General features: G+C 32.1%; 1 protein-coding gene across 1 annotated transcript in view; it reads left to right on the top strand.

Moving 5' to 3' along the window:
* The window catches only part of UBR2 (ubiquitin protein ligase E3 component n-recognin 2), a 155,164-nt gene that overhangs the window by 5,170 nt on the left and 127,814 nt on the right, over positions 1-22,180 (top strand). Inside the window, 1 exon segment of the mRNA XM_031964839.1 lies at positions 9,187-9,446. Within this exon segment, the coding sequence (XP_031820699.1) occupies positions 9,187-9,446 (260 nt within the window).

The following is a 22,180-nucleotide window of genomic DNA, read 5'->3' as shown; positions in this document are numbered from 1 at the left end:
TCTTATGGGTTCCTCTGTGTCTTGTCTCTTTCATCTCCAATCTGTTTTTCATATTATTGCCAGTTTCATCTTCCTAAAACATGAGTCTGGCCGTGGTACTCTCCCTTCAAAATCCATTAGTGGTTCCCTAATTTTTCTAAGATAAAAAGGGTTATTTAAACATAGTCAAAATGCAAAATAACCAGGCATTGAAGATCTTCCATATTCTGGTACCATTCTACCTTTCTAGCCTTTTTTCACATTACTCCCCTTCCTATATTTTGTGTTCCAACCAAATTAGACTAATTATCATTTCCATGGCATTTTCTACCTTCGGACATTCATAAAGACTCCTCCCCCACCTAAGATGTTTGCCTTTTTCATCTGTGTCTATTTCCCCACCAAGACTTGGCTCAGGTGTCTGTGAAGCCTTACCTGAGTCTCCCAGCTATTGGGGAGAAGGGGAAGGAGAGAATTTGTGTGTGTGATGGGTTTTTTTTTTTAACTCTCATCATATTTTCCTGAATACTTATTTTTTGCTACCTTTATTTCCTACTTATATATACACACTTATCTGTATGTATATTGTAATCATTCCATTAAGATATTAGTTGCTTGACCACAGGAATTGTTTCATTTTTGTCTGCATCACCAGTTCCTAGAACATTCCTTTGCTCTGGGTGGGTATTTAATTAGTGTTTGTTTTATTGAATTTAGGGGAACATGTCAGGGATTGCCTTCTGTTGTTATGATGACTAAAAGACTTGAGTAGGTCACTGAATGTAATGGATGGTAATGAAGTAGAATACTTTTCACAATATTCTCCCAAGCCTAAGTTTAAAGTCAGATTTTCCCCTCAAGTTAGGATGAATTAATGAAATTTTTATTAATAGTTTTCATGTTGGTGCTATTGTAGGACTAAATAAGTCTATAGGTCTTGAAATTAAATTTCTATTAAATAGTTACATAGGAAGAAAGGCAAATAAGCAAGTAACTTGTTATAAAAATGTAGCTGGTGAGTGGTTGGAATCACGTTATCATTGGAAATTGTAACTAATGAACTATAGTCTTATCTTCTCATTCCTTATCTTTTAATCTATAACTATAGCAAATGACTGGAAACATTGCTTTTCCTAAGGTGTATACCTAACACTATATGAATAGGAATGATCTTCTGCTTATCAGAGATCCCATCTATCCCTTGGAGCTCAAGAATACAGGCTGGATGTTATAACCAGTCCTGCAGGGAAACCCAGAGAAGCCTGTGTTCTGGGACACAAGCCCAAAGGGCTTTGGACTTGGAACTTGGCTCTATAACCGATTCTGGATTTTCTCTATGGTGCTATAGAAGATTCCTCATGCAAGAAGTTTGCTCTATCTCTGGACTTCTCATCTTGGAAGTAGATTCTACCCCTGTAGTCTTCCTCTGATTGGCTGTTTCCTCCCAGAACATTTACTTTAAAGAATGAGTCCAGGCCAGCCATACAAAAATAATAATAGCTTGCTTTTATATAATGCTTTAAAGTTTGCAAAACTCTTTAAATATATTAACTCATTTGATCCCCGCAGCTACCCTTTAAGGTTGGTGATGTTTTTCCCATTTTATAGATGAGGAAACTGAGGTACATAGCAGTTAATCACACAACTATTTCGGTTTAAGGTGAGATTCAAATTCAGGTCTTTCTGACTCCAAGTCCTGCATTTTATACTGTACACTACCACATCTTGCTGTCTCTAAATTCATTCTTCTCCAGACTCCACTCCTTACTGTCAGCTGCCATGCTGTCTCTTGGATCTCCTGTCTTCCCACTTATAGTTCAGCTTCTTTCTTCTTTGTCTTGGGCTTTCTTTCTTTGTGCTTGTATTTATATTCTCAATATTTAGCACAGTTCCTCGCACATCATAAGCATTTAATAAATATTTCTTGACTTGTCTTTGCTTTCTTTTGATTAGCATTTGATTAGCATTTAACTTCTAAATTTATTTCTAAGATTATTCTTTAATAGGTTGCACTTTAATATAATTACAAAAATGTTCTATTCCTCTATTTCCAATTTCTAATTTTTTTTTTCTTGGCAGAATTGTTTTCACAGCAGGTGCAGTTGTCCCAGACCTACTCTGTATGTCTACATTTCTTGCATCAACAAGTTTGAATATAATGCCACAATTAGCTGTTTATAGCTTATAGGTGTTGCTTTTAATTATTAAGAATCTGCCTTAGTAAACTTGCATAATTGGAATTAATTTTTTGAATTCTTCTGAAGTTTTTCAAAGGTAATGACTTATAGTTGATTTTACAGCTGATTTTATAGTTCATTCATAGAAATACTGATGTTCATTCCTATAGCAGAAACACCTCTGGTCTTTGAATCAGCAACTTGTGTTCAAGTCCTGTCTCTGACACTTATTAGTTGTGTAACTGTAGACAAGTCAGCCACTTAGACTCTAGATCTTTGTTTCTTATCTGTAGAAGGAAGTAATACTCGCACTACCTATTTTATAGGGCTATTAGGAAGAAAGCAGTGGAATACAGTGAGAGAAGGTCAGATTTTGGAGTTCAAGTTAAACTGGGATTCAGATCCTGGCTCTTTGACATTAAGCAAGTTATTTTTCCTCAGTGGGCCTCAGTTTTCTCATCTGTACAATGAAAAGATTGGATTGGTGGCTGATAAGAGTCCTTTTCGCTACAAATCTGTGATCTTGTGAAAGGTGTTTGTAACTTAAAATACAGTTCTGATGGAAATTTTTCTCATATTACAAGTGGAATGCAAATAGAGAATACACTTCTTTCTTCCCTTAATATTTATAATCTTTTTCTTTTGGTGGGGGGAGGGAGGGAGTGAGGCAATGATTTAAATGACTTGCCCAAGGTCACATAGCTAGCAAGTATTAAGTGTCTGAGGTTAGATTTGAAATCAGGTCCTTCTAATTCCAAGGCTACTGCTCTATCTATTGCGCCATCTAGCCTTAGCATTTGTAATCGATGTTTTCATTTGTAAATTCATATCCTTTTCTGAGAGAACACATTTCCTAATGTAAATTTGTTTTGAGCTGTTTCTCACAAAAACTTCATTAAATAAATGCAGATGATTATTATTTTAAGAAACAGTACCATACAAACAGTAATACCAATAAAAAACTGCTTTCTAAACATTACAAAATAGTGTGTCAGAGCAACTGGTGATTATTTGGATAAATGCATAACAATATTTTTTCCTTTATTTGTTAATATTGGGACAAAGTGGGGTTTTACAGTCAGTCTAGGAAGACAGCTGCTTTAATTATTGAAGAGGATGGATACATCAAGGAACATTTACCAACATTTTACTTATTTTATTATTTAAAGGATAGTCTTTTTATTGGCATGGGTGCCAGCCATTGACGCAATGTGAGACCCTTTTACAACTTAGTAGGTGATTTTTGAGAGTTATGATGGCCAAAATTCATCACTTTGTCATAAGTTAGTTATGAGCATTTCTGAACTTAGCTTGCTTGGTCCTTGAGAGACAGACATACCAAGCCCATACTGAAAGCCTTCCCTATTATTAGGGCCTGCCAGAGCTTGTACTCTATCATTTCAATGCCATGAGGAAGCATCAGAGTAAGATTTTAGTGGTACTTAAAAATTCTTTTCTATAATCATGTTTTTCTATTGAATATAGTTTAATTTTGTAATGTATCAGTTTCATGTATTTATTTGACACCCCAAATCTTGCAGGAAATGGTAATGACAAAGAAGGTATAATTTTCAACCCTTGCATAGAGGTGAATATCTACATGTTCCTAGAAGTGACTTTTAAGAGTCTTACTATAACTACTTTGAGCTCTACTACTTTTCCCCAGAGACTAGACCAGGGGTCCTCAAACTACGGCCCGCTGGCCAGATGTGGCATCTGAGGACAATTATCCCCTTACCCAGGGTTCTGAAGTTTCTTTATTTAAAGGCCCACAAAACAAAGTTTTTGTTTTTACTATAGTCCGGCCCTCCAACAGTCTGAGGGATAGTGAACTGGCCCCCTGTTTAAAAAGTTTGAGAACCCCTGAACTATCCCATATTATTAGAAGAAGAAATCTAGGTCTACAAGTATGATGTGATGGTAACTCCTGTAGTAAGAATTATTTTTGTTTAGATTTACTTTCCTCATTAGTTGCTTCCAATATAGACATGAAACTAATTTAGAGTCCCATTTTTTAAAAAAAATAACACATGTTAAGAGGAGTTCTCCAAATGACCTCTATTTTGTGGTATTTTACCTTGTGGCTCTGAGTTCTTAAAAGTGATACCAATAGAACACAAATTCTGGCAAGTTCTATCAAGTTGGAAAAATTCAGAAACAGAAGCTTGGCTACTACATGATTGTTTTTTTTTGGCTAGAGCAAGTAAGCCCAGTAGGAATCTTGCAGTTGAAGATTTGCTCACATTGATGAAATGAGCGATCTTTTAAGTGTTAAAGTAAGTTGAGGGAAACAGTAATTGTGGCAACTAGTGGGAAAATAATTTTAAGAAACATGAATTTCAATGAATGTTGGAGGGGATGTGGGAAAACTGGGACACTGATACATTGTTGGTGGAACTGTGAATGAATTCAACCATTCTGGAGAGCAATTTAGAACTATGCTCAAAAAGTTATCAAACTGTGACCCAGAAGTGTTACTACTGGGCTTATATCCCGAAGAGATCTTAAAGGAGGGAAAGAGACCCACAAGTGCAAAAATGTTTGTGGCAGCCCCTTTTGTAGTGGCTAGAAACTGGAAACTGGAAACTGAATGGATACCCATCAATTGGAGAATTGCTGAATAAATTATGGTATATGAATATTATGAAATATTATTGTTCTGTAAGAAATGACCAACAAGGTGATTTCAGAAAGGCCTAGAAATATTTAGATGAACTGATGCTAAGTAAAACGAGCAGAACCAGGAAATCATTACACATGGCAACAAGACTATACGGTGATCAATTCTGATGGACAGGATTCTTTTCAACAGTGAATTGATTCAGACCAGTTCCTATTGTTCAGTAATGAAGAGAGCCATCTACACCCAGAGAGAGGACTGTAGGAATTGAGTATGGACCACAACATAGTATTTTCACTCTTTCTGTTGTTGTTTGCTTGCATTTTTGTTTTCCTTCTAAGGTTTTTTTTTTTTCCTTTCTAGATCTGATTTTTCTTGTGCAACAAAGGATATGTGTATATATATATTGGATTTAACATATATTTTAACATGTATTGGAATACTTGCCATCTAGGAGAGGGGGTGGAGGGAAGGAAGGGAAAATTTGGAACAGAAGGTTTTGCAAGGGTCAGTATTGAAAAATTACTCATGCGTATTTTGTAAATAAAAAGGTATAATAAGAAAAAAAGAAACATGAATTTCTTTTATTTAGAAATTCATGATCTTTTATTCTCTAAGGGATCCTTTTTCTGCCTTTCCCTCAATCCCCCCACTCTGTTTCTCTTATATCATTTCCATTTGACCAATTCTGCTTTTTAAAATATTCTTCTTTTGTACTTCCTTTACCATTTGGCCGAGTCTGTCTCCTTAACCAATTATTAACTTGTTTTTCATGATTTTCTTGCATCACTCTCATTTCTCTTCCCAATTTTTCTTTTACCATTCTTACTTGATTTTCAAATCCTTTTTAAGTTCTTCCGTGGCCTGAGACCATTTCATATTTTTCTTGGATGTAGGTGCTTTGACTTCTTGGATGTAGGTGCTTTGACTTAATTATCTTCTTGAATGTGTCTTAATTTTTCTTGTCATCATAATAACTTTCTATGGTCAGAATCTTTTTCTGTTGTTCATTTTCCTAGATATTACTTGATTTTTAATTCTTTATTAAAGTATGGCTCTGGGGGCAGTTTGGTGGCACAGTGGATCAGCCCTAATTAGGAGGACTTGAGTTCAAATCTGGCCTCAGACCCTTAATATTTCCTAATTGTGTGATCCCAAGAGCAAGTCACTTAATCCCAGTTGCCTCAGCAAAAATAAATAAATAAATAAATGAATTAATTAATTAATTAGGAATGGCTAAACAAATTATGTTATGTTAGTGTTATGGAGAATACTCCTGTGCTGTAAGAAATGATGAGCTGGTTCATTTTAGAAAATGTGAAAAGACTTGCATGAAATAATGAACTGTGAAATGACCAGAACCAAGAGAAATATTTATACAGTAACAAATAAAAGCCATCAAGTTATTTTGACTTCTATTAATACTTGGATCAAAAAGAAAGCACTTATGAAGGAAGATACTATCTACCTGCAGAGAAAGAACTAATAAATAGAAGTAAGCATAGTATGGTTTTACATATATTTATGAAGATGTCAAATGTTGGCCCCTTTGTGTGGTGGAGAACAAGGGAAAAGTCAGAACTTAAAGTATAATTCACCCCCTCCAAATTTTTTTTATCTTTATTGGAAAAAAGAAACTTGTCTTAGTTCTGATACTTTAAAAAAAATCTTAGTATTGCAGTGAAATGTTACATAATTAAAACTGGATATTGAGGGAATGGTTTATGCTATATAAGTTTGTAATCTTGATTTGTATTTCATCAACTGAAACATTTATTTAACCTGAACTGTTACTTGGGTTTTTTTTTTAATAATCCAAGAAAAGTTTGACCTTCCCTAGTCAATAGCATTATTAAGCTACATTAGTGATTTTAGATAACTTAATCACTTTTCTCCCTGGAATTAAAATAACTGAAAAAAAGACTCTTTTCATAAGATTTGAGACCATAAAATGAAGGAAAAACAAGAAGTTATTCATTTCTGTTTTTCACATATATCATATATCAAAAGATTTGATAACTTTTTAGGATTGTTTGGAGATTTTTCCAATCATAATTTTTAATATTCATTCTTTTCTATGCACGTTATTCTTTGCCAGTGGTGTATTGAAAACATCTGATTGTTTCCTTTTTAAGAAGAGCTTTTGTTCTCCTTTTACTTGCTGTGAAACTTGAAGTTTGTTCCTGAACAAACTAGTTCTAGTAAAAATAATTACCTAATAGATTACATATTTTGTTTACTTATTGATTTATTACTAACTGTTCATATGATTTGACCGTTGGCTACTCTATTTATTTGTTCCTATTTTCATCTCTGAACTTAAGATATAGATAGATATATTTTTAAAATTAGGCCCAGCTATTCCAAAGGACAGGATCTAAAGGATCCTTGAGGCCTCTAGAAATATACTGTAGGTTGAAAGGATACCTCTTATACAAACAACAAAATTAAGAGGTGTTTAGGAAAGATAGATTTACATTTAGGAGATAAAAGCATCCACTTAAACTGTCTTCATGATAAGTTCTTTTGAATTAATTTGCATTCCATTTTTATGACATGTTAACCTGAGAGACAACCTGGTATAATGGAGAGTCAGCATCAATCTGAATTGAAGTCTTATTTCTACTATATACTGGCTGTATAATCCTCAACCTAATTGATCTCTCAATATCCCAGCAACTTTATAATGAAAAGAAATGTTAATTTTTTTTAAATTAAAAAAGCATATTTTTTTCTCCCTTCTACCTCTTCCTGTCAGTTAAAATAACAATAAAACAAAATCAGAAAAAGAAACATCCAAAAAATCCCAAACTCTTGTAACATAACACATAGGTGAGCAAAACAAATTCTCACTTTGGTCATATCCAAAGGTGTATATTTCATTTTTTAGAAGATATGTAGGATGCTTCATCATTGGTACTCTGCGGTCTTGATTAGTCATTTCATTGGTAACAAACTCAAGCAACTTTCCAGGAACAAAAGTTGGAGAACAATCAGACTAGTTACTTTCTTTTCCACAGGGAACTCTTACCCTGATGATGTGAGTCCTGATCCATCCAAACAACAAAAACAAAACCCAAGACTTCTTAGAATTCCTATGTTTCACTTAAAATGTGAAATTGGCTAGGAAGAAAAAAATTTTTTAATCTTTGGAACTTAACGTTCACTTAGACGTATTCCTAATGCCAACAATTGTTTGATTTTTGATTATATAACTCAAAATTAGGAGCTATTTACTCATTTTAATCTCTTATTTCAATGAAAAATTTTCAGTGTTTGCAGGTGGTAAAATATTTTGCAGAAATACCTTTTTATCCTTAGTTGTAAAATGTAATTGTATAGTCTGTTTGTAATATTAGCATTGACCTTGGACAAAGGTTACTAATAGTATTATGATGGGGTGGGGGAATGGCAAGTGGAAGTAATATCAGTTTATTACAGTTTTGTTGTTAAAACTAGATATTCTGCTTTTCATTTAGAAATAGTCTCAGAAGTAAATACTGCTATTTTTGTGCTGTTATATAATTAGTGGACAATTTTGAAAACAAACTAATTCCCTTTGAAATGTTTCAAAAAGTGTTTTCTGTGCATATATACTGCCCAGTAATGAATTGTTAGTTGCATCAACTCAATTTTAGTACTAGAAAAAGCAATTTAGCAGCTTTTTTTCACGTTTGAAGTGCCAAAATTGATTTGATTTCTAGCCAAGATATAGTATGAAGATAGAGAAAGTCAAGTTCCTTGGAAATATTGTGAAGGAATGATAGAATTGGAGAGATGGAGCATACAAAATAGAATTAAAATAAAACAATAGAACAAATTACCTTTTAGAATAATATGTTACAAATTTAAAGAGTACTTTCAAAAAAAAAAAAAAAAAGAATACTTTCCTCAAAATAATCCTATGGGTGAGATAGTTCAGGGACTATTATTTTCATTATATAAACGAGTAAGCTAGTGCTCAGAGGGCTAGAATCGAAGGCTGAATCTTTTCATTTCACTTATAGTGTCAGTTTACCAGCAAATATAAGGACATGAAAAATTGAAAGGAGGAAATAGTGACTTTAAGAACTGACTTTCCTTTTCAATTTTAGTAAATTTGTTTTCACCTTATTAAAAATAAAACTGTTCTACAACAGAATTAGAATGTAATAGTGGTTTGGTGGAGGGTTTATGAAGAAGACTAAAATTATCCAGAGTAAATGGGATTTTAATTTGTATCAGTGAGGGAATATCCACACTGATCGCAACATCTTGGATCTATCAAAGAATAATTTTAAATGAAAATTTTAAATTTATCTTAAAAAGAGTCAATCAGCAGCACTTAATTTACATGAAAAGTAATTGGTTTCCTTTTTTTTTTTTTAACTATTAAGGTATTCTGACTTGACTTTTTTTTTTTTTTTAAAGAAATGGCTACAAGCAACTGACCTCACGAGAGAAGTATACCAGCATCTCGCCCACTATGTACCCAAAATATATTGTAGGGGTCCCAATCCTGCTCCACAGAGAGAAGATATGCTGGCACAGCATGTTTTGTTGGGACCCATGGAATGGTATCTTTGTGGTGAAGATCCTGCATTTGGATTTCCAAAACTTGAACAAGCAAACAAACCTTCCCATCTTTGTGGCCGTGTTTTTAAAGTAGGAGAGCCTACATACTCTTGCAGGTAACACATCTTCCTCCTAAAATATTAGCATAATTTTACTTGAAAATTTAAATATTTTTGCTTCTATTTATGTATATCTTATTTTAAAAAAGTAATTGAAACATGCCTCATAACAACCACTTACTTAACTAAATGCCTATTATGTGCATGCTGATAGTACAGAGATAAAAGAACACATTTTCTGCTTTTGTGGAATATACATTAATTGGGGGAATACTATATTTATACAAATAATCAAATAGAAGAACATTTGAGAAGAAAATGAGCAGTAGTAACTAGAGGCAGAAAGATTCCATCCTAAAGGATGGAAACAGTTGCACCTGGGCTGAGCTATTAGAGAAACTCAGATTTCAAAGACATAATGGTTAAGAAGAAATGTATTCCAATCTTGTTGGCCAGCTTATGCAAAGGCATGGAGGTGGGAAATGCAATGTCTTGTTTGGAGGATAGCGAATCAATTTGATAATAATATAGAATACATGAAGGAGAATCATGTAATATCAGCCTAGTACAGGAGTCTGGAGTCCATATGTAAAGGGTTAAAATGCCAAGAAGCAATTTTTGCCTATTATAAGAAAAAAAATTAAAACAAACATGAAATGCTTACTTTTTAACTGACGAGATTTACATTATAATAATAGCAGTTTCTTTGGGTATTTGCTATGCCTACCTTTATTTGAAATGGGTTACTCTGTTTTTGTTTCGTTTCCTGGCCTGCTAGCTAGCCTATTTATTACTATTTCTCAAGTAATCTATGACTGCTATCATTAAATTGTGCTTTGAAATATAGAAGTAAAAAAAAGCATTTCTTTTCCTTTATCTAATTCAACTTTGTACATAACAGCTCAGGATTTTTTGTTTGTTTGTTTTTTGCTGTTGCTCATTATCTTTTTAAAAATAATTTTTCATTATAAACTTAATAATAGTCTCAATTATTATGAACACAAAAAATATGGAATAAAATTCAGATCAAGACCTTAAATTCAAAACTTTACATTTTGATTAAAAAAATAAATTTTGATAAAATACTAACAGCAACAGTTTAATACACATATTTTGTCTTATCTCTTTTCCATTTGCTTTCTTAAAAAAAAATTTGTTGCTGTTACATTTGTATAATCTTTTTTATGTCTCTTATTGAGGTTTTTTTTTTTTCCACTTTGGATTATTTCATATATCATAACATTTCTGTATGTTCTTTGCATATCATTTTTATTGTACAATACTATCAGATAACATTAATGTTTATTCAGGTATTTCCAGGCAGTAGACCTTATGAATTTTGATTTTTTTTTCCTCTTTGAGTAGCTTTAAATATTTTTGTATGCATCCTTAGGATGTTTCAAAAGATAGGATCATTAGGGATTATTTTGCAACTCTCACTGTATGTTACCAGATTGCTCTCCAAAAGACTGCACCAGTTTATATAGCTTACTGAGTAATAGTATGAGTGTTTCTCTTTAACCCTGCCACCATTGAATTTACTATCTTAAGTTATTTTAATGGAGATAATGTAGTATCTTAGAGTATTTTTTTTCTTTGCATCTCCCTTTGCAATAGAAAGTTTGAACAGTCTTTCAAATGCTTTTTAATAGCTTGTTTTTACTACTGTGAACATTTTAACCATTTTTACGTTGGGGAATTGGTTTTACTGTTGTAAATTAGCATCGGATTGATTGGAAATTTTCCCTCCCCATCTATTCTTTTCACTTTGAATAAGAAGTATTTGTCATGTGTAAAGCACTAAAATTTCTTCTCTTTTTTAATACTTTTTTCTAAAACTGAAAATTTTAATTTTTTTCTTATTTATGGTTTGGCTTTTTATATTTTTATAGTGATTCTATTGGAATTTGTTGTATGTTCTATGAAATATGAATCTAAAGATGTATTTTGTCAAACTGCTAAGCAGTTTTCTCAGCAATTTTATTGAATCTTTATTGACTGATTCTTTTCCCCAATGTTTTATAATCTTATGTTTTATCAAACACTGACTTCTGTATACAGAAGTATATTTTGTTCCTTTTCTGTATTCTTTATTATGTTTCATTGATATATTTTCCTATTATTTGTCATGATCTTGTCATTTTGACTATTACTATTTTATAATGTATTTTGAAATAATAGTAGGGTAAATCATCTCATATAGATGTATAGGTTTTCCTCCAAAATTCCTTTTGATATTCTGGTCTTTTTTTTCTTCTATAAAAATGTTTTATTAATGTCTTCCTTACCTTCAGCCATCTTTGTAACAAAGAAAAATAATTAATTAAAACTGACACAATGTCCGTATCTGGCAGCATATGTAATGTCTTGCATTTCTTTCCTGAGAGAGTTGGGGTGTTATCTGTCCTCTGAGATAAGTCAAACTGAATAACTAATCTTTTTTTTTTAGCATTCTCTTTGTTCATATTATAATTGTCATAAGATCATCAATTTAGATTTGTAAGGTACTTTGGAGATCATCTAGTTCAAACTCTCATTTTATAAATGGGATAGTTGAAGCCAGAGAAGTCAACTAAATGGCCCAAGCTATCAAAGTAAAGCTAGGACTTGAACTGAGGTCCTCTGTCTACAAATCTTTCCACTGAACCACAGTTTACCTCGTTTCCATGTTGGTTCATAAAATGTTCCTGTATTTTTTTTTTTTTTGGATTCTTTGTATTCATTGTTTCTTACAATATAATTGTTTTTCTTTATATTAATTTAACACCATTTGTTCAGCTATCCCCAGTTAATAGGCATACATTTCTCCTCTTCCTTTGTCACAAAAATTGCTGCTATAATAAAATTGTTGCTGGTATGTATGAGGGAGAGAAAGCTTTCTGTTTTTCAATTTCTTAGGATATATAGACAGTAATAGGATTGCTAAATCAAAAGAAAATGAACAGGTTAGTGACTTCCATAATTCTGATTTGTTTTGTAGAACGATTAGACTAAAACACAGCTCTTGGCAAGGGAGATTGCTCTTGATTTTTTTTCCTATACTTCTCCTTAATATTCTTGCCTGTTGTTTTTGTATTTTTTTAATTTGTAATGTCTTCAGATTCTAGAAAGCTATTCATTGGCGTCTTGAATAATATTCCATTGAGTCAGTTGGTTTGGAAAATATTAATGTTTAAGCCTATTGGCTCAACCTAGCTATGAGTAGGAGCATATTCCTCCATTATTAATTTTCTGTCAAGATCATTTAAAATTGGCTTTATTTAGGCCTCATGTCTTCTATGACCAAATATTTATTAATTTGGTTATTGTTGTGACATTTCTCTTTGTATCAACTTTTTCTGATTTTTGTTAGTAATGTATAAAAATAGTTAACTTTTTTGTGGGTTTATCTCAGACTTTGTTAATTTGTGTTTGTCCTTATGTAGTCAGAAAATCCATGTAATCTGAAAAAAGGATATTTTTACCTTTTCATGGCCCAAATCCTTTCATTTCTTTTCCATAACTTTTTTTTTGCTATAGCAAAAATTTCTAAAATTGTTAAATGAATGTGTTAAAACTGGACAACTTTTCTTTTCACCTGTTATTAGTGTGAATGTCTTTAATGTTTCTCCTTTTAATTAAAATTCAAGAGATATTTTTAAATCATCTAATTTCAAGAACAAAAATTATCAAGTTAATCTTCTGTCAAGAGACAATAAAGCATAAATAAACATAAATAGAATTTGTGTTATAGAAACGTTGATGAGGAAGAGATCTGTAACAACTTAAGAATGTTTAGCAAAGCTTCATAGAGAAACACTGAAGACAGTTTCCAGAAGATGGAAAAGAGGACAAAGTGCATTTTAGTTATAAATGACTTAACTAATGTTAATTTGACAAAGGGCATTGAATTCTCAGTATGACAAGTTTGACTCCAGCATAAAATTTTAAAGAGTAGTAGTACAAAACCAGCCATTCCATGTAATCCTAGCTTTTGGTTTCATTTGTACTTATTTTTAATCTAATTAGGAAAAATAGTCTTTTTTTTTATACTTTTGAGTTTTAAAAAAAAACCCATAGATGAATTTTATGAAAACACTTTTCTTTTACATCTGTCACTGTGATCATATAATTAGAACTTTTATCATATTAATTTTTTATGTTGAATCATTCATATATATTTTTAGTATATACACAGATTTGATAGTATTCTTCTTGTGAGCATTTAGTTCAATATTTTTTCACCTTTATTGATGATACATGTCTATAATTTTCTTTTATTGCTTTATTTATGTTAAATTTAAAGGTTAAAGCCATAATCAGCAACACATAGAGAACCAAAAAACCTGTTGTCATTATGCTTAGAAATAGTCTATATAAAACAGAAATTGTTTGTCCTTTGAAGTTTTGGAAAAATTCACCTGTCAGGCTTGGTTTTGATACCTTTTTTTTACCCCAGGGAGTTCTTTCAAAGCCTTATTTCTTCTTTTGAGATTAGGTTATTTATTTATTGTTTTTCAGTATAGCATTTTATATTTTTTAAAATAAACCATTTTTGTTAACATTTTTGTTAGCATAAATTTCTGTTAAATGTTGTAATTGCTTTCACTCTTGTTTCTAATTTTGAACTTTCCATAATCCTTTTAAGAAAATAGACTTTTCTAGCCATACATTGATTTCATTGTACCTTTTAAAAAAATTTATTGATTTATGTTCAGTACTCTTCCTATTTCTTCTTTTCTTGTTCATTTGTATTTTGTTCATGCAGACTCAACTTCCATTTGTTTTCTCTTTCTCTTACTATTATCATTCAGCTCTTTGGATTTACTATACTACTTAAGTTACATTTCATAAAAACTTTTTTTTTTTTTTTTTTTTTTTGCTGAGACAGTTGGGGTTAAGTGACTTGCCCAGGGTCACACAGCTAGGAAGTGTTAAGTGTCTGAGGTCACATTTGAACTCAAGGCCTCCTGACTTCAGGGCCAGAGCTCTATCCACTGCACTACCTACCTGCCCCTCTTAAAAACTTTTTAAGGTTAGATTTAACAAGCATTTATTAAGTTCTATCATTTTAAAGGATTCAGTGCTTGGCATTGGGGAGATACAAACATGAAAATTAGCAGTCTCTGGCCTCAAAGAATTTATAGTCTTTTGGAAGGACTGAATATCTCTTTGGTATACTGTATATTAGGCTTTTTTCATGTGCACTCTCAGATGATGTAGTCAAATTGGACCTCTTTCTTCTCTCCTAGCACATTTAGTGTTCTCCTCCATGCCTTTCTTTGCCCTCTTCTATATACCTGGCCTTTTGATATGTAGCATTTATGGTTGTTTTGATAATAATCTTTTAACATATTTATAATTAGGTTTTTTAATGCAAGTCTTAAGAAGTCACTTTTAAATGCCCTTTTAAATTTGAATATCATTTCTGTTTAATTCTATGCTTCTTGAATTATGATCTGTAAATGTAGCATTTTAAATTTCTGCCCTTTTAAATTTGCCTAGGACTTTTTTCTAAGAACAGAATCAGTTTTTGTGAATATTCCATGTTTAATCCAAAAATGTAAGTCTAACCCATACATCATGTTTAAAATGTGTTCTGATAAAATGATGGTATAATCTGCTGCAGCAATTTTCTATTTATTTCTTGCAAAAATTTGGACTTCTTTACAAACATAGCTTAATAATGCAAATATGTCCAAAATGATAAATGTATTTTCTTTAAAAAAGTTTTATTTTTGTTGTTGCTTTTTGTTTTTATATCATTAGTTTCTAAATATATCTTTTCCCCTTTCCCCACAAAGTTGTCCATTGTAGCAAATATTTAAAAAGAGAATAAAATATTTCATAAAAAAAAAACAGCCAACAATCAGACAAATGTGACAGTATATACAGTATTATATACTGTAATAGGTCTTCCACCTCTATAATGAAAGGAGGGAGGTGTATTTTTTCAACTCTTTATCTAGTGCCAAACTTAGTCATTATAATTTTAAAATAGTTTCTTTTTTTGGTGGTGTTATTGTGCATATTGTTGTATTGGTTCTCCTTTATTCTGCATCAATTCATAAAAGTCTCTCCATCTTTTCTTGAATTCTTCACATTCATTTCTTAAGGTACAGTAATATACCATTTTATTCACATATGATAATTTGGCCATTTCCCAATCAATGTTAACACTTCTTTACTAATTCCCCACCCCAAGTGTTGCTATAAATATTTTTATGTATTTGGGAATTTTCTTTCTTTGATCTTTCTTATGAGTATGTACATTTCATTCAGTGTTAGAAAAAAAAAACCATAATTCAAAATTACTTTCCAGAATGGTTGGCCCAATTCATAGCTATGTGTGTTAATGTGCATATTTTTCCATAGATCTCCAATATTGACTCTTTCCATCTTTTGTCATTTTGGTCAATTTTATGCTTATTTTCAGTGGTATCTTTAAATATGATATACTTATTTTACTTATCTCTCAGTGCTTTCTGTTTTGAATTCAACATCATTAGCTATCACCAATGCATCAGTTTTACCTAGACATGGCATAATACTTTTTGTGGCACTTTCAATTTGAAATTTTCATAGGAGTTAATAAGATTTACAGATAGTATAGGCCTTTGAAATTATTTAGCCAACCTCTGTCTTATAATTTAGGAAGCTATTACTTTTTGGAAGGTGAATGCTTTTTCTGGAGATGTATTATTGAATTCTATTTTAAAATCTGTTTTGTAGTTCTTTTATTGGAGGAGTTTATCCATCTGTATTCAGCTGATATATTTTATATATTCTTTGTGGCTATATACATTTTGTCACTTTCTCATTTTACGGTGTCTAAATCAAAATTAAGAGTTAGTGTGATATATAGTAGATAGAGAACTGACTTTAGAGTCAGAAAGATCTGAATCAAATCTTATTTCTGACACATACTATTTGTATGATTTTGGCTGAGTCCTTTCATCTCTCATTGGCCTAAGCCACATTTTAAGATCCTAAGTTAAGAGATGATTTGTTGGCCCAGGGAATTTCCTCACCAGGAACCCTCCATACTGGTGAATTCTTGTTCCATATCAAAAAAAAAAAAAAAAAGTTAAACTTAACAGAAGAATTCTCAACACAATTCCTATATTTTATGCTATTAACTCTGTAAATATATTGTTAATAGACTTCATAAATGGATGATACCTTAGGTGTCATCTAGTCTAATCCTTTCCTTTTGCAGATGATTAAATTCATCTGTAAAAGAAGTACCTGGAGTCCCAAAGAGGTGAAATGCCTTGCCCAATGTCAAAGCAGTGGTAAGTAGCAGAGCTGGGATTCAAATCCAATCAAGTGCCCTTTTTATTATATCATGTTCCCATTGTTTCTCTTTCTAAAACTCAGCCCCATTCCCTTTATCAAACCTAGGAGCTTAACCCTGAAACTGTTTTTACATTCACCCTACCACCACAAAAGGTTTTTTTCAAATTTGTTTTTCTTCTCCATGTGTTCTTTAAAGTCATATTTATTCTTAAATGTTTATCTTTATTTTAAAAAAAAGAAACATACAAGATTTGCTGAAAAATGGATTCTTTGAAGGCCATGTTTTAGAATTTTTATTTATGGCATGTTCTTCCTACTTTATTCTTGCTTTTATGGAAAAATCATGTGAGATCTTTTTATGATAAGTAATCTCTTGCTTCTGACAGCTTGAAAGATTTTTTTCCTTTGTCATTGTAGTTTTGAAGTTTGGTGGTGAGGTGCCTGGGTGAGTTGAATTTTGAGTTTCTCCTTGGGTTCTGTGAATTCTTAATATTTTCAGAATGCACTTGTTTAAAAAGTTTTGGGAATTTTTTGGTATAAGTTCTTGAAATAGAATGCTTAGATTTTTTTTCTTTGTTATTTTATGTGATCTCCAATAGTTCTGAGGCTTCCTTTTTTTATTCTGCTCTTTAAGATCTTCACTTGCACCAGACCTATCGTATCTTTCTAGTTAATTATGTCAGGGGCTTGGTTTTTTGTTTCAGTAGGATTTTATGCCATTTTGTTTTCTATTATATTACTTCTGCTTTTGTTTGCCTTCATTGGTAGTTGTCAAATTAGTCTTAATTGTTCTCTAACTCTGTCAGAGGACTGTGCATCTATAATTAGCTTGCTGATGTATTTTGTTTTTAAATTTGTTTTAGTTTTTCAGTTAGCCGGGCTGATTTATTATTAGCACAAAGCAATTCGGATCTTTTCTCAAGTCTTCTGTAAGTACAGTTTATATTCATGTTTAAAATTGGAAGATATTTTAGAGTCCTTGCAGTCTAACCCTTCATTTTATAGTTGAGGAAATCCAAGTCCAAAAGGTTAAATGACATAAGATACCATAGGAAGAAATAGTAGAACAGACCTAGAAGTTTCTTCCATTAAACCACAATATCTCCAGAATAAGTAGTGCTTTTGCTCTAGCTAGCCAATAGGGGAGAACCTCCTGTACTTTTCTTGCTATTGAATATTATGTACATTTGATAAAATGAAAGCAAAATAGCTTCAGGAAAACCAGAGGCATATGTATATATAGGAATAGAAAATAAGAGGACCTTAGACATCATTTAGTCCAAGTTTCTTTATTTGTAATTGAGGGAACAGGCTCAGAGAAATGAATTATCCATAGTTGTATAACTAGTGACAGAGTCCGAATCAGACTTAATTTTCCCAACTACTACTTCATTTCTATTACATTTTGTATTCAGCATGCATAATAGTGTGTAGTTAAGTGGGAGCCAGAGGGAATCAGAATGCAGAATCTCAGAGTTGGAAGGAACTTCAGAGACAGTAATATAATCCACCTTGTCTTTGAAAAAGAATTTATTCTACCACTTACTGGACATATAGTCATCCAGCTTTTGCTTAAAAATCTCTATTGAGGGGGAACCCATTTTTTTAATCCAAGATAGCTTGTTCAGCTTTTGGATAGTTCAATTATTAGGAAGTTTTTTTGTAAACCAAGGTGGGAACCAAACATGACAACCCTTCAGAAACTTGAACACAGCTATCATACCTCTCTTTCCCCAAATCTTCTCCTCTCCAGGCTAAATGTCCACATTTTATTTGGTAAATTCTCATGTTTCATGACCTTGAGGCCTTTTACCATCCTAGTCATCTTCCTTTGAAAGCTTTCCAGCTTATCAGTGTCCTTAAAATGTGGCTCTCAAAAATAAACACAGTATTTCAATTAGGATCTGATTAGGGGCAGAGTACAGCCAAATGTTAGCCTGCCTATTCCTGGATGCTTTGCCTTGCCCAATATTGTCCAAGATTCCATAAGCTTTTTTTTTTTTTAATGAATTCAATAAAACTCCCAAATCCTGTTTATATGAACTACCATATGTGACCACACTTTTCTAATAGTGAATTTGTGAAATTAATCTTGACTGCAAGTGTGAGACTACATTTATACTCATTAAATTTAGTCTTATAAGATTTTGTCCCACATTTAAATGTGGCTAAATGAGGTTAAAGCCTCTAGAAATACTTATGGATTTCTCATCCAATATGTTGTCAATTTCTTCTAGCCTTGTGTCATCTACAGATGTCATTATGCCTTTACATAAGCCAGTGGTGTCAAACTGAAATGGAAATAGGCACCACTAATATACATAGATAAGAATCTCTATGGGCCACATATTGACTTAGTTTTAAACTGTATTGCTCTCTTTGTTTTATTGTATATTTATTTTGTGGGAATGTTGTAGGCCTATGGGATACATGTTTGACATCTCTGATATAAGTCATTGATCAAAATGTTAAATAGGATATCCAAGCACAGCTAAATTCTGGGGGAATTCCATTGGAGACCTCCTTCTAAGTTGATATCAAATCAGTAATGACCACTCTTAATCCATTTCACTATATACTATCATGTAGTCAGTAATCCTCTATAGAGTAAGTCATTTACATGCAATAGGATCTTAAAGGTGTTGGATGTTAACCCATTTACATAGTGTTTTTAAGTTTTTAGAATCATTTTGTCTAATAACCCTGTGAGGTAGATAAGTACAGATATTTCCCTCATTTTTCGAATTAAGAAACAGCAGTTGTTAGAAGTTGGGTGACTTTTCCATAAGGCAATTCTATCTAAGATGGAATTTGAACCCAGGTTGCTTGATATCAAGTCCATTATTATTTCTACTATGTTATGTGGCCTGTATATGTGTTTAAAATACTTTTTTCAGTCTTGAACTGTTCTCTCAAATTCTTATTTTGGTATTGATATCATTGTTCTTACATTCATTGACAGTAGCTTTCTATGCTTTTTAAAGTGTGATTTCCCATAATTTAAATAACTATGAACCAGTGGATCATGTGGATATGAGGTAGATTTTAGTTTGAGAATTTAGGGCAGCAGATGTATCATGTGGAAGTAGGTATTGTGTAAAGTTCCCGTGTTTTGGGGAAAGGCAATAAGGGACTTTGGTAGAGGTAGTGAAAAGTAAGACACTGAGGTTATCTAATACAATCAATGTTTCATCAAGAAAGCTACATTTCTGACTAGTTATCATTTTGATTCTAATAAATGGGAACTTATTATCATGTTGAACAGTTCATTCTAATTTTAGGATCATAAGTTTAAAGCTGGAAGGGGCCTTAGAGCTTATGTAGTTTCAAACGTCCTTATTTACAGAGGATACTAAGGCCTAGAAAAGTTAAGGAACCTATTTAGTTACATGAGTAGTAAGTAGTAAAGCTGGAATTTTTAACCCAGATTTTCTCTTTCTAAATTCAACATATTTTTTCATATTTTGGCCCTGGTTCTGCCCTTTGGAGCCAAGCAAAACAATTATCTCTTTTATCTGAGAGACCTTCAAATTTTTGAAAGTGACTACCAACTTTTCCCTTAAATTTCACCTTTAATCCCTATGACCTTTAATCAGTCATCATGTTGCATAGTTTTAAATCTCCTCACTAAACTGGTCACTCTATTCTGGATCTGCTCCAATTTATTAAAGCCTTTCTAAAATATAGCCCCTAGAATTAAATAGTGTTCTCATTGAACACACAAGTTGCTTATTATTTAGTGTTTCTGCTCTTCTTCTCAATATCTTATTCCATTCTCTAGAAACTTATCTTCCATCCTCCAGCTATATCTCTATTCTCTATAGATAATTTTGACTTACTAGATTGTGAGTGCTTTGAGAGAATGAATAATAATAATAATAATAATGATAGTTATTATTATTATGACTTTATCCAGTGCTTAGCATAGTGCTTGGTATATAGTAGGCACTTAATAATTTTTTTTTCACTTTACTTGTAGGATTTCCTTAATTCTTTTTATTTCAGCAAACTTCAGTTCTCACAACTATTTTGTTCTCTTGGATTACAGGAAGAAGTAACATACGTATTCCTTGCTAACTGCTAATGCCTTTGAACCCCATCCTTTTATTCTTCCTCCATGACTTTGTTTTAGTAAATATGCTCCCTCTCTATTGACTTTCCTATTGACTCTTCAGAGTATTTCCATTTCTTTTCCTTGTTGAATTTGTATACCACACTCTTATCTTTCTCCTTCCTTTTACTACTAAAATTCTTGGAAAATAGGAGTTTATTACGCAGTGTTTATACTTGTATAATTAATCTCTCTCCTCACCCCTAACCAGTCTTGAGTTGTTTCCCTGTTCTTTTAGAAGTAACCTATAATATCTTAATTACTAGGTTCATTTTCTGTTTTCATTCTTTTTGACCTTTTTGCAGCATTTGATACTGTGGACCACCCTTTACATTCTCACCATTCTTTTGGCTTTAGATATGACACTTCCCATTTGATTTCTTATCTTTCTAAATCTTCTCTCTCTGTGCCTTTTGCTAGCTCTTCATCTTCAAAACTTTTGAAGTATTCTCCAGTGTTCTACCCTTAACTCCCTTCTCTCTTACAGTGTTTCTTGAAGCAATCTTATTTGACCTCAAACTTCAACTATCACTTCTATATGAATTATTTCCATATCCACATCTCTGTCCTTGATCTTTTCAGCTTTTCATATTCCTAACCACACATGGGGTCTATCTGAATATATTGTTGTTTCCTCAAACTAAAGTTGCCCCAAACTTTCTCCCTTTTTGCATCATCATTTACATGGATTTCATATTTCAAACCTTGATTTTTCCCTTTAATTCTTTTTCCTTTCTTCCCTTTCTTAATTATTTTTCAAGTCCTACTAATTTTATCATTTCAATATGTTTCACATCCTGTATTTTATCTCTGTATATATATAGCCACAAAATTTGTAGATGACTAAATTACCACAAATCTGGAGTCTTCCAATCAGTTTTGTCACACTGCTGCCAGGCTAATCTTTATTTATAGCTCTTTTATTCAGAAAGATCTTTTTAGTCAGCTCTTTTGCTCAGAAACGTTTAGTGACTCCCTGTTATCTACTAAGTAAAGTTCAAATGGTTTACCTAGCACTGAAACCCCATTTTTTGGTTGCACCCAACTTTTTGAGCCTTATCTCTTATAGTTCACTACCATATATTTCACATTTCAGCCATTATGGACTACTCTGGTTCCTGAATATGCCTTAAGATTTCCAAACTTGGTACCTTGTGTCAATGACTCTGAAAATGTTCTAGAACTTTATGCAATCAGCACACTATTATCTACAAACAGGTATCTCTGGAAGACCTCTCCATCTATAGGGAATTCCTCTTCTATTTGGCCTCTACAGTGAAATCCTCAATGACAATGACAAATACCTTTAGAAAGAATGGCTTCCTTATTACATCTATATACATATGTGTGTATATTTGTATATGTACATATTACATGCATAATACTTTAGTAATTAAAGAAT

This window comes from Sarcophilus harrisii, chromosome 4 (genome assembly GCF_902635505.1).
Source record: "Sarcophilus harrisii chromosome 4, mSarHar1.11, whole genome shotgun sequence".
Taxonomy (NCBI): Eukaryota; Metazoa; Chordata; class Mammalia; order Dasyuromorphia; family Dasyuridae; genus Sarcophilus; species Sarcophilus harrisii.
This window is presented reverse-complemented; position numbering and strand designations above follow the sequence as displayed.